The sequence below is a fragment of the Linepithema humile genome, chromosome 5 (assembly GCF_040581485.1).
Source record: "Linepithema humile isolate Giens D197 chromosome 5, Lhum_UNIL_v1.0, whole genome shotgun sequence".
NCBI lineage: Eukaryota > Metazoa > Arthropoda > Insecta > Hymenoptera > Formicidae > Linepithema > Linepithema humile.
In genome coordinates, this window is record NC_090132.1 from 30720416 (window position 1) to 30734885 (window position 14470).

At 40.9% G+C, this 14470-nt stretch overlaps 1 protein-coding gene across 14 annotated transcripts in view; it reads right to left on the bottom strand.

Moving 5' to 3' along the window:
* The window catches only part of mbl (muscleblind), a 363403-nt gene that overhangs the window by 19956 nt on the left and 328977 nt on the right, over positions 1–14470 (bottom strand). For 9 of the 14 annotated variants that reach the window (XM_067355288.1, XM_067355289.1, XM_067355287.1 and 6 more), the window contains 2 exons: positions 13708–13749; positions 808–13049 (listed from right to left, as the gene is read on the bottom strand). The exons of 2 other annotated variants lie outside the window; for them this stretch is intronic. In XM_067355288.1, the coding sequence (XP_067211389.1) occupies positions 11565–13049; positions 13708–13749 (1527 nt within the window). In that variant the 3' untranslated portion in view covers positions 808–11564. Of the gene's footprint in view, positions 1–807; positions 13050–13707; positions 13750–14470 lie in introns of those variants that run through there. 3 more of the 14 variants (XM_067355293.1, XM_067355296.1, XR_010890288.1) reach the window with 2 other exon arrangements.

Below are 14470 nucleotides of genomic sequence, written 5' to 3' on the forward strand. Positions count from 1 at the left end.
AATTATTCATAGAGCGATATCTGCAATTATCCTTCTCCCTCGTTAACTTTGAAGGTTAGCAGCAATAAAAGTTCGAGCTTGCATCAGAGCGCCGTATAATTTCTATATATTCTCGAATTTAAAAATAATATCAATCTAGGAAAGTAAGAGGCAAATGTTATACGATAGTCCTAAATTCATTATTCGCACAACGTTACGGAAAATAATGCGAAAATTAAAAGGGATTTCCTCAAGTTCGATCGGTGAAGCGGTCACCTCGCGATTGCGATCTTCAGGAAATCTTACGTCGAGCAGAAGGGCTTCAGCATGGCGATACGCATGCACGCTAAAACTCGCACCCGGTTACTCGACTAGCGCTTATGATGCAAACTCGAGACCGGATAAAAAACTGGTTACAATAATGAGTCTACCTGTCCGCAGCTGTCTGTGTAGACGACACAGTGAGCGTTTTGGGGGACCATTTGGGCCCCGACAGTGGCTAAGGCTGCTAAGGCGATCCACATGCAGCAAACGAGGCAGTGTTCGTACGGTATTTTTTTCAAGTATTGGTCATATTTTTTTTTGGTGATCATTCATTATACCACAGTCGGTTGAATTCGGTGGAGAAAGCACCAGATCAAAGGAGACACGCGTGAAGCGTGTCCTCGGAGCATCCAGGTACGACATGTACGACAGTGAGATCGAATTTGTTTAATCAATTGGTTTTAAATTTTTTTGTGCACATCGTTCGTTTCATTTTGTTATTGCCATTATTTTCGGTTTTTTTTTTGTTTTTTTTTTTTTTTTTTTTTTTTGTTTAAGCACTCCACAAAAGAACATGATGAGTCGTCGGTTAAATTGCAGTTGTAGCCGTTCGTCGTCCCGATTAATGCGCGCGCGAAAACATGCTAGGATGCGAGTGGAGAGTGAAAAAGCGCAGGAAAAATGAAAGCGTAAATTACGGAAAACGAAAGTGTAAATCGTCGGCTTGTCGTCGCGCCCGCGTGTTTCGTTTATTTTTTTTTCCCCCGAGTTCGTTTACACGCATGGTCGTGCGAACGAGGAGTGAATTTCGGGACGTTGATTGCCATGTAAAGTGAGTGCATGTTCGCACGCATTATTATACATTTTAGATTCGACGAACGACGAATACAAAGTGTACCGTACAGATATTAGTTCCGATTTTTGTTTTCATTTACGGATGACAAGCGGGATTTGAGATAATGCGACGGCGGTGCACATATACCAAGCCAGCACATTTCAAGAATATCCATTATAATAATACATATTATATATGTGTATATGTTAAAATCGGGAGATTAAATGCAGATGTATGCTCGAAGCACGGTGAAGCCCGTCAGATAGAGACGAAAATCGGGGAAAAAAATCAATCAACCAATCGAACCGACATATATGATAAAACGGAGAATGGGAGCGCGTGTGTCAAATCATCGCCGCGCATATTGACGGATATATACGTCACGTGTATTTTCACCGGCATTATTATTTCGTTTATTTTTTTGTTTCATCATCGCAGGCCGCCATTTTCGCCGAGTTACACGACGGCGTTCGAATTCGTACAGCATTTTATTTCGTTCATTCGTTTGCCAAATATTTATCGAACGATTCGGCGTGGTCACCAACGAACGAAACGAGTTTAGTGATTGTGAGAAATAGAAAAAAAAAATGGGAGGAAAGGAAAAGCACCGACAACCCATCATCAAAGTTCGTTCACGATTGGTTAGCGAACGTGAAAAAAATAATTGGTGATTTTGCATCGAGTTTAAGTGCCGTGCGAATGGTATGCGACAAACGATGTCGACGATCCGTGCGTACATCGTTATCATTACATGTTTGTCGTTTACGTAGGACGCGTGAAATTGTTTCACGGATAGATGACAAAGAACATTTTTAGTCGTCAGTGTTAATAACGCGTCGTATTAATTGTTTTCTCACGAAGATTTTCGGCGCACGAACAGTGGAAGTATTGTCACACAATCGCCACATGAGTAATTCGGGATCGGGATCGAGTGGGAGCCGAAATTGTGGAATTGTGACCGATCGTGGAACGTTTCAGGATCAATTAGGGGATTGGACCGGCGCCACGTAGGTCACACAGGACGTCGCATTGGGATCGCATGAGGTCGAGTTGGGATGAGAACGTCGGCGGGATAAGAGATCAAATGGTAAATGTTCGGTTGAAAGACGTGCGGTAGGTATCCAGCGAAGGCAAGCATGAAACAGAAAGTTGAAAGAGAGATCATGAACGATCGCGTTTCAACATGCATTGATAGCGTATCGTGATAAATATATATATAAAAAAGTATGTATGTGTAATACGTATATGTAGTGGCTGGCACATTCGTTTCGTACAGAGCCTGTCGTTAGAAGTCGCACGCGCACGCCGATTTATCTCTTGCGCTGCAAACGAACGAAGAGGTGCATGGCACCGCATGTGTATTAATTGTACATACATCTCTGACATTGTGGCTCTCTCACGAAAGCGGAGAGACAGCAATAGACAACAAATCCTTCGAACGAGTACGCTCTTGTGCATTCCTCTATAAGCGTTGGCGTTTTTACATCGTGTTCGCATGCGCTAGTAAAAAGTGTTTATGTATATCGAGTTTTGTCGAGGCGACAGTCTGACCAAGCGATAGGTACAGATGACTTCCCATTTGGAGCGATCAATGCATTTCTAGAAAATATCGAATATCGAATATAAATCCGCGTAAATCAAAATCGCTTCGAGCAAAATGGAACCACGTTTTTTCAAACGTCTTGATTTTTTTTCATTTCGGCAATTACATAGTTACATAATTTTAATTTTGTATCTTTTCAATAAATTAAACAATTTTATAAAGCTGTACATTTTTTACCAACTTAATATCTATATATAATTAATAAAACTGAAAAATTAAAAAGAACTTCAATTTCAATGCTTATATACTAAATTCCATTTGCTACAATTTATTTTTTCATTATACCTTCTAATGTTATCTCGAATTAATGTATCTTTTCTAAGATTTTACTTTTTAATTCTGTTAATGCCGTTAAAATATCAATGCATTAAAATAAATGCATATTTGAAATCGCAATATTCTATTATGCGCATAAATATTATCAGAGAAAAATTATTTGTCATATTTTCTACACACGTATCCAAAAATTTCAGTCGTTCTCGTTCACGAATTTGATTTCCACGTTGATTTCTAGAAAATGCTTAACACGCAAATATCTGCTTATTTAATTAAAGAACATCATATAGAAAAGACGTAAGATTGAATAAGTACATGAATCTGTCTACTGTAAGGTATGCGATTCTGTGTCAACACTCTGTGAGCAGCTTACTAAATATAATATTATAGAATAAATACGATTAAATAATGATGAAAGCTAAAGCTTGCATATGCGATACGATAAAGTGCTACTGCGATACTTACACTGGAAAGAGTGCTGCATGTCGATTTTAATATCGGCGCAGGTATGCAAGAAGCGTTGCTTGCGTTCAAATTCTTTAGCACAGAAGAAGATAGACAGCGATATATTGATTATTATTAATGGAATGTGGTAAGGATCATGGAGATGGCTATATTACAAAAGCACATATAATTTTTATTAGCCACGAGCGCAGAAAATGACTTATTTGTATTACAGTACAGCAGAACTACTACTAGAATTCTGTAATAAACGCGACTTCTTTCGAATTCTGTTAATATAAGTGCTTAAACGCGTAACAAGCAATAACTAGATCGCCGCCGTTCGACCATAGCGGAAGAGACCAATCACGCTGGAGTTCACGCGTTCCACATGTATATTTATCGTTTACTTTCCCGAATCGTTCATTGTATCTTGGAGATTAGGGTGCAACGACGGACTATCCTCAAATCGCCGCGAATGTCGCGACTGCACTTTCAGATTAATTTGTTTTATGCGTGAACACAGTCATAAACTTTTGTTTGCGATAAATTTTCATAGTTGCATCAGCTTACCCGACACATATCACATGTTGCACTCGTCAAATTGCATCGGCCACCTTGAGTTTTTCCCAGATGGTTGCTCTTCTCACAGTCAACATATCGCGACCGAATTGAACATTCATGGTGCACACCATTTTGTTATCGCAACGAAGTTATGTCGACGATGTAAAGAAGAAAATAACTCGCGTTACTTGCCGATTGTACGTCGCTACGGAATGGCTCTGCCCGCCGAACATCACGGAAGCGGCAAATGAGGCGCGACTAGAAGCAGCTAGCGAAATAATTTTGTTGCGATAAAATACAAGGCTGTAATTGATTGGAGAGATTTCAACTTTTCTATCTTTTTCTCGTAACATTACATAAACAGATCTGTCAATTGTATAAATATTATACAAACTCCAACAAAAAAAAAACCAATTCTTAAAAAAAAAGTCACTTATCGCCTCGTATTTTATCACACAATTGCGTAGCATCGTTGCAATTTGCGAAGATCAACGATTCCAACATTACAAAGATAATCGTCTCTGAAATGCAGTTTTATATTAACTGTGCAGATGATTATTTTTTTGGAACCATGATCTTCGGCATTTTCATTGAAATTTTATATTTACAGTAGGCTTATTGTGCCAAGCGTTATGTAAGAGCTCATTAGGCACACACGCGCACATCTTACGCAGGCTTAGCGATGAGTAACAAAGAAAGCTGGAGAGGAGACGAAGGGACTGCAGGATGATGAAGTGGGAGCATATCAGAATATTTGAAAAAGGTCGCAATAAGAGAAACGAGTTCGTTACATCACATGCTTTAATTACCAATGTCGGAATAATAACTTTATTTTGAACAATTCTCGTGTCTATTCTTTAATCCAAAATTTTTAATCGTCTCCCGAAAACATAGAGAAGCCGTATACTACGAAAGTAGCATAAGTAATTTCGAGTGTCTAATTAAAAAATTATTTCACAAGTCTAATCGTACTTTAAGCATAAAATTAGCGACCGAAAACACAAGTAGAAATTGTTATCATCATTTGTATCTCGAAATTGATCTCACGCCACGTTCGAAATAAACGACTCGCGAGAGCACGATAAAACGCGATAAGAGCACCGACCTTCTTCTCGGTGACGATCAACCACTTTTGCCGAGGAACGGAGCTTGATGTGGCGATTGTATAGAATAACAGGATGGAGAGGCCAGGGTGTGATCGGGGAGAATATATTAATACGTTCAGATACATCTTCTCCGTGCCTTAAGGATGTCGCAATTAAAGCGCGGCAAAAGCCGTGAGGGCGGAATCGGGAGAACGTGAAGATTATAGGGAAAGGGAGGAGGAAGCAATCTAAGAAGACGAGAAGAAGAGTCGTGAGTCGTACGGCACTCTTTTACGGTGTTCGCCATAGTAAAAGCGGCTAACATCTACGTGGTCTTAGAGAGGACCCGCGTGCTTGGCGTGACTTACGTGCTCTCGGCGGTAAGAAAAGCCGCGAATCATAGCAAGAGAAATTCGCAACAGTTTGTGGACGCGGATTCAACAACGGCAGGAATTCCGCCGAGGGCACGCAACAATAAAGGGACACTTTGTTAAAGGACGTCAGCGGGAAAAAATGTAGAAATTATCGTGAATGTATTAGGCGATCGGCGTGGTGTCTAATTCGTGCGAACATTCGCCGAATCGCAGAACACCGATCGCAGCGGGTATGCAAACAATGATAACCGAAAAGAAATGATAATAAAAATTAAGGAAAAAAATATGCAGGAGAAAGAAGGAGAAAGAAAGTGATGATAATACAAGCACCGAATTGAACAGATTCCGAATGAGAGGAAATTAAAAACGAGGGAAGCAGGAAGCGAGGCTAAGACTGTGAGCAATAATGGGCGCAATATCGAATAATACACAAGTATATATATAATATGTATATATAAATATAAATATTACAAGGGATTAGCGAGTATCGGGAAGTTCTGTTTCACTTTTCTTTTATCATAGAAAGAGATGAAATAAGAAGAAGCATTAATAAAACAAATATTCATGCATTTCTCAAGCATTATTATTACAAATACTGGCTGACTCCTTGACAAACCCCGTGAGCGTGCACGCGCAAAAACGCATTCGAGACTGCGAGATCGACTACATCTCTTTATCTCGAGAGTCGGCGCAAGCTGTTTCGCGTTTCATCATCAGCTGTTTTCGCCGTGGCTCGCGCGAGGACGACGTATTAATCCTGATGTATCGGCGCACACATATAAACGCGAGTACACACAACACGGTGATGATACGAGGAAACTTCGGACAACTCGAGTAGACTTGCGCGCTCGCGCATACAATTTGTTAAGGATACGTCGTACTTCTTTTTGCATCTGCATTTCCGGGGTCGTGCGTAATGTACTCTCGATATATCAATATTATACATATGTGTGAATTTGGGTATGTGTGTGTATATATATATAGATATATATATGTTTACATACATATATGTATAATAATGTACAATGAAGAATTAGAGACAGTACAGTACACAATAATAAATACTATCTGTATGCGTGTATAGTTTATGCCGTAAAACGTTTCTCTTTCTCATCGTAATAATGTACTCGAACATGTGTATGTGTCGTTCCTGTGTATATATACACATACATAGTCCGCAAAATAATCTCCCGTATGTGTAATCAGTTAATCTTGCGAAGTTATGTTCTCTTTCCTTCCCTTCGTTGCATCGCGTTAACTTATATGCAACAGCGACAATACGTGTATATATATATATGTAATTTATTTTAATAAGGGTATATAAATATAATCGTATATAGTGTAAGTTTTTTTTTTTTCTTTATCATAGTGCTTCTTTCTCGTGTCGCGAGTTTAAATAATGTAGGTAGGTAGGTATTTGTTGTATACGTGTCTTCTGTGTGCAGTGGTGTATAGAGTGCAAGGGGAAGGCACTTCCGCTGTTTTTAAGCCGATGTCACACCGAAAACGCGGCATTGCATTTCACATTTCTCTTCATCATTATCCGTACAAGACGCTACGTTAATACATACTCTTTAAAAGAATACTTTCGCCTCTAGTAAAATATAACCAACATTCTTTTTATGGAAGTACGTAGTAGCCTTGCGATAAAATAATCACAGTTCCAAGGAAACACTTTGCTACATTGCAACAATGCGACGACGACAATCGATCTCACGGATCGACGCGTCGAGCCAAGAATGCGATTCCGGGCTCTCGGTGTGAATTTAAAAAAAAAACCAGCCACCCTCTCGTTAATGTATGTATATAACTTGTAGACATCATGTTGAGGAACCCTAAGAGTGTCGGTCCGTAGTCGGTATTTCAGGCTCGATCCTACCGTCACTATCCTCTATTTAAAAGTCGGACCTTATATAAACGTTAAATCAAGTCGAATACAAAACTTGATCGCGTATCATCGCCAAATCTCCGGCTTGTCGAAGGCCGTTAAGACTTTGTTCACGGATGACCGTGTGCATCGTCATCCTCTCGAGCCCTTTAGCGCCGATGGCAATGGCGTACGGCGTCAAATGTACCATAACGTCTACTAGATTGACGCCATACAAGGCACTGAAAGGGCTAATTCTTACTATATTTCAACGCATGCAAGAGTAGTGTGTGCGTGTACAAGTGTACGTATAAGTGTAATACATTACATATTATCACAAAGAATCGCTCATAGCGCGTTCGTCGTAAGGCTAGAAACAATTTCTTCCCCCGAGACAATAAATTCCCCCGCTCTCACTAGTACGAAACACTGTTTGCTACCAACAATTTTCTCGTGGCGTTCGTTATGGAAGACCATGGTACCCTTGAGAATTCTCGATTCTGACTCTAGAGCAGTGATTTATAATCTTCACTGATTTACAGATCTCATTGAGAATCTACTCTCAGTGTCAAAGCAAATAAAACTCGACGTTTCTTGCATTAATCGTAAAATAGTAGATTACGAATATATGAATCAGAGTTTAAAATACATTGATCAGTTTGCTGATCAGTTTATTATATAATAAATTTATATATTTATATAATATATTTATATAATATATTTATTATTAAATAAACGACTCTATGAAGACTTAGTTTTTAACCAGATAGATAGTTTGAAGCAATGGAAGAAATATCTGTATATTAACAATTCGAGTATCATAAAAATATGCTATGTTAATCTTTTCTAAATGCGAAGTTAAAGAGATTATTGTGACGTAAGGAACGATAAGTGAGTAATCGAGAGATATTTTTCATTGAGATTTACAGCAAACTGTTTTTCCTTTTTTCTTTTTTACTATATATGCCCTCCACATTTTATGGTTTGATGTCTATAAGTTAATGTTTCGTACACTACGGGCTAAGAATCGCCACTCTAGAATCATTAAGATGACTTCGCGCTCTACAGTTTTGTGCGTATTCTGCGTAGGTGCCATTGGGAAGAAATTGTCTCTAATGTCGCGGAAGAATCAGAGGAATTGAAGAAGTATATGTACTGCTTTGTCATATCACACATCCGCTCTCTTTCTCAAGCCGCGCTTGTCGCGAAAAGAGATGCAATGATGGAATCCAAATAAATTTCTTAGTTATTGCAATTCGCGGCGTTACGACTAGAGACAAGATTAAAATTATACTTTTACGATTTGAAATAGATATATTATAAATTTCACGCAGAGCGATGGTTCGCTGAAAGTAAATTTCGTTTGCGTACGTGCCAGAATCCTCGGAAATACCTTATTCCACTCTATTCTTCCGCGTTTTCGTGTACACAAATTTCTACCGCCGTACAATTCGTTCGCTCGGTTTTCCAGTTCGCGAAAATTACGATACGACCAGCCGTTTCGTTTATTTTCCACCATACGTGCCAGCGAGTGCTCTCCGCACATGTATATATAACTCTAACACATACAACAGATATCCTTCTCTCAATTTCGTTTTGTATATAAAGAAAAATTATTTACAAACACATATATACATATACATACGTACATATATATATGCATGTTTAACTATACATTCCAACTTAAATAAACTTTCAAATCACTGGCAGACACGTGAGTGCGGACACACGGAAGAGAGAAAAGTAGGTCTCTGCGTGAATACGAATGGTTCCGCGTGTTTTCGCAAAACGTGTACGAATCTTCTCTCAATACCGCGCGACCGCTTTTCTCTCTTGCCGCTATACGCGCAAGTTAATAAAAATATACACAGTGTCTATCATATAAGTCGTGTATGTGGGTGTGTGTGTGTGTGTGTGTGTGTAATGTTTGTGCGGTCGTGTACCACGATGCGCATGTGAACTCGTTTTCCTTTCACCCTCGAAGGGTGATCGACGAGACGTTTCTCCTCCCGTCTAACCGCCCCGAAAGTTAGACCGATCACTTTCATTCTCTCTCCTCTTTCTCCCTTGAATTCCACGCACGTATTCGCGTGTCCGTGAATCTCTTTCTTTCTCATCTCATTTTTTGCCGCACTTTTCTCATTCGGTTAAATGCATAAGCTCGTAGGTCGCAATTGACGAAGTTCACTGTGTGCAACAGACTCCCCCGAATTGAATCCATAAGGACAGAAGAGTATGTTATGTTCGAGCACGCTTATACATTAAAGTTAATAGATACGGTAAGCGAAACAAAAACCTATGCTAAATTCTACGTATACTATAATAGGACAACTAAGGTCCCGCCGGAAGCGGCGCACCTTCCAGCCGAGTTTACTCGTCGATGTGCAAGGTATTTCTAGGAAACATACGTTATCGTATAGGCATAATATATTCTTAATCTAAACGAAAGAAGACAGGTCAAATCAATAAAACTTTTAAAACAACTATCTAAATATTAACAAATATCACGGCATTAGCCTTATGTAATCCAGACATCGTATATACCCGACATTATGTGATAACGAAGAAAAATTTCTTTTTTTTTTATGTGCTACGACGCTAAAGTACGACAATCTGATTTGCGCGATTATTTAACCTCGCTCCACGATACGCGAGCAAATAAAATTTCGAACACATTATTATAACATATTATAATATATAAACAAGCAAATCGAGGTTTAATAAAATAAACTAACTCCGCATAATTATAAATTTCAAGACCACGAACGCTAATTAGCACTACGGACTTAAAAGGCAAGTATCGCACATAACGTGACATAGGCCGAGTGTCGTTTTCATTTTGCTTGCAGCGGACGTTACGTTAAAATTTGGACGAATGACTATAACATAGAAATTTGTAGTTCCGAAATAAAAAATATTGCGGCACCGATCTGGCGGTGCAAATTGACTTATTTACAATTTATCCTATTAAAAGAAAAAACAAAACGGAGTCACGCAACGACACATAACTTTGAATAGATCTCTTCAGTAAAATAACGCTAATTATGGATAAAGCTAAACTATCTCTATGAAATACAAAATGGCAAATTTGCCATTAATTAAAAAAAAAGAAATAATAAAATAGACGGTTAATGTATTAATCAATTAATACATTACGCGGTTTCAACCACGTGTCGATTTTTCGCAGACTTTTCCATGATTTTAATCGGCAAGTTGTTCCATATTCATTTCAACAGAAACAAAATCGGAACTGTAGTTACGTCTCTTCCCTTAGTCATTCGCGAGCAAGTAGGTAATATGATGGGAAAAAATTCCGTACTTTCTCGCGTTATTCATCTTCTCTTTCACAGTTGTATGCTCAAAACGCTCCAAAAGGAATCGGGTCAATAAGGCACTGTTCACCGACAATGTCTGACTAGAAAATGAATCTATTTTTGGAACTTGTTTTTCTTTTTTCTTTTTTCTTTTTTTTTTATACCAGCATCTCACCTCTCGCCTCGCAATCGCTCAGCTAAACATTCTGTCCCTCTCGCGAACGAGGATCGATGATTTCTTGCTTCTTGAGCACCGGCAATGGAGATTAATCTTAGAACTGCACTTTTGTCTTTCGACGTTTCCTATTATATCACCGATGTAGTCGATGAATCTAACGCGCGCGATAATTTTTAGTAATATCGAATAAAAAATTAAAGCTAACAAATTGCAATTCGATATTTTGTGAAATTACAAAGAATGTATATATTACTTTTATCACAAGAGATATAAAAGATAATTAAATAATAATATATGAAAAGAGAGTTTATATATTGAACTCCGCTGTGCAGTTCTGTTCGGAAATTATAACATTCTAGGATTAATTCCCATTTAATTATGTAAATGTATCAATATTTATTTGTTAGATAAAAAATCGTAGATTTCATGTATTTTATTAATCTAAAAAAGCAAGAACCACGATTAACTACCGTCCCATTTAATTTGACAGTATTAATTTGACACTAAACTACTCTACGAAAATATAATCACGAAATTCTATTCGAAACGTAACTATTATTTTACGGTTAGCGATCCATCGTTCGTTAACCGTAAAGATACTCTAGAATTATCTAAAATGGTAAAATCATGGTAATTCGCGGTAATGACGTTCGTTATTTATACTATCTCGCGATCGTTCGCTCGTTCTCGCGAGGGAGAGAACGGAAAGTGCTTAAAGGGAGAGAAAAAGCACTCTTCCGAACAGAGACACGAGTTTTCAGCCGAGCCGAAGAGGCGAGGATCTTTACGACGTCTTCATCTTCTTGTACGGTTGCATGATCACTCCGGAGCTAACGGGGATCGCCACCTGCGGCTGCGCCGCTATCGTCGCCGGATTGCCCATCTGCGGCATTTGTGGAACAGCCGATACACCCGCGGCCGCGGCCGCGGCTGCGACGCCAGCCGCTACTCCGGGTACGCTGGCGACTCCGGGTAGAACGGCATATGGATTCTGGACGTAGGGTGTGGTCTGTACGGTCCCGGCGCCGGGCATAGTCGGTATCGACGCCTGGACATGGTATGGATTCGGCAAGATCTGCTGTCTGATCAGAGAATAGGGATTTATGGGGGTCGCCGTGGGCGGCGGTCTGGAGTACGCCAGGATGCCCGCGGACAGCGGTGAGGTCAAAGCGCCCGGGATACCGGCCAGACTCGAGATGACGGGTCTGGGAGTCGCCGCAGTGGCTTGCAGACTAGCTGCCGCCACCGCGGGATTCCCAGCGGCAGCCGCCGCGGTGGGATTCATGAGGTTCTGTTTGTTCAGAGCGACACCGGTGTAATTCAACGCGGCAAGTTGGCTGATGCCGTAAGGCTGGGAGGTCTGCGAGAACTTGAGAGCCTTGGCGTAGTTCTTTTGAGCAACCTCTTTGGCGAGAGTTGCGGGGTCGAAAGAAGCTGGTATCCCGGAAGTCATCCCGAGACTATTGAGCATGTTTAGACTTGCCATATTCGAGGCTGTGTTATAATTGCCCATGGAAGTCATGCTTGTTATCGATGGTATATTCGCCATGGAAGCCATGGAAGCCATAGAAACCATGTTCATCATGTTGGGCACTGAGGTCAGGCCGGCCATAGAGGTCAATGGACTCATCGCTGATGGTAGCGTCAACTGGCTGAGTTGCTGCTGTTGTTGATGCTGCATCTGCTGTTGCTGATGCTGATGCTGATGCTGCTGCTGCTGTTGTTGTTGCTGTTGCTGTTGCTGCTGCTGCTGCTGCTGCTGCTGCTGCTGCTGCTGCTGCTGCTGCTGTTGCTGATGCTGTTGCTGTTGTAATGACGAGGGACTCGAGTGATTCAATTCGGGGGAGTTGCGCGCATTTTCGGCATCGTGATTTTGCGTTGTAACCGGCTGCTTGTTATTGCCGTTACTATTGTTACTGTTATTGTCAGCGGTCGGAGGAGGCGGTGGCGGATTGTTGCAAGGATCCATCAGCACGCCATTGTTGGCGTCGGCGCAGTTATTGACTGTAGCGCCAGCAGCTCCCTGGGAGGAGGAGGACTGCACCACCATCGCGTGGTGGTTGTTTAGCACGTTCGGGGGTTGCACGACCGATTGGTTAGAGGTTTGGGTGGGTAGGGGTGGTGTTCCAGTGTACTCACATGACACAGGCACGAACGGCTGCTGCAGCTGCATTAACTGCTGATAGGTCGTCGCGCCGGTAGGCTGATAGACCGGCACGCCGGATTTGTCGGCCGCCGGTCGTTTATACGGAACCATCCCTGGGAAGGCCTGCAAAAAGAATTGTAAAGATATCTGCGATTAGTACGAGCGATAATGTGAGCGGTGTGGCCACTCGAGCGGAAGCTTCCTCCGTGAAAGCCTCGACTCCGTTTCGGCCGGGAATACGATATATCGTTCTCTTTTGCGTGCTCATGGTTTCTCTTGATCCAGCCGTGCAGGGGACGTCAGGTTTGACGTTCGCGACAAAGCAATCAAAATTAATCGTATTATAACTCGAGTAGCGAACTAATATCGTAAGATGGACTGTTATCGATAAGCCATTATTAACCAGCGATTTCGTTATCTTTGCGAAACAACAACACATCGCATCGTTTCGTTACTGTTTTCTGCCGAGAGAGGTCATATAATTTTAGCGATATTATTGCTGTTTTGCAAAAGCGACGAAACAATCCCTGTATTATATCTCGCTAATATATCGATAATGCCATTTTACGATGCTTGCGAATTGAATAACAACTCAAAAAGAATTTCGGTAGTTTTTGCATCTCGCTGCAAGTTTAAATCTCCTTTGTAAAAGTATCTCCTTTGAACGGAAGATCATATTAATAAAAGATAAGTTAATCGCGGGTACAAATAAAATGATGCGCGCGAAGAAACGAATCGCAGCTGTATGAATTATGATTCAGTGTTTAGGTTCTGCACTTACAAAGTTCTCGTAGTAGAACGACCCGACAGACTTCATGTCCATCTGCAACAAAGACAGGATCGGTTTCAACTAATTTCGAGGACGAGGCGCGTTGCGTCTGTATAATTGAATTTTCGAGACGGGAAACGAGAGAGGGTCGTGTCTCAAAGAAACAGGGGTTGACGGTGGCGCGGTGGAGAGGGGTGTTGGGTTGTGGTAGTGTGTAAAAGTTGTGCCGATGACGCAGCTTGCGGCGACGTTCCCAAACGACGACGTTTCGTTGTTGGATAACTGCAAAATGTTTCGTTCGTTTCGTTCGTTCTTTCTTTCTTTCTTTCTTTTGCACTTTTCCTCTGTTTCTACTATTGGGAGCGTGTCAGAAAGACCAGCCATTGTTAATATCGGGGACCGGGCGCGGCTCGATTAAAGAGAGACCGTGATCATATATTAATAAACGATTAAAACCGTTAAAACTGCACTGTCGCCTTCCTATCGTGTACGACTATTGCGAGGGCGAAGGAATCGCGCTGCAATAAATGCCGACGCTAATGCTCAGTCTGTAAGTTTTGCGCACGTTTCCGCGTCATACAAATACAAGATGAACAAATTTTTCTTTCCCGCGGACAAAATGAAGAGACTGTAGAGAAAGATGTAGAGAGAGAAAAGAAGATAAAGAGAAAGAGAAAGAAAAGAGCAGGAGAGCGATCGACAAGAGATATTAATAAAAGGCGCAGAGTTGGGCTCGGAGAACAAAAGGCTTCGCGATATCGACAAGAGATGCGAG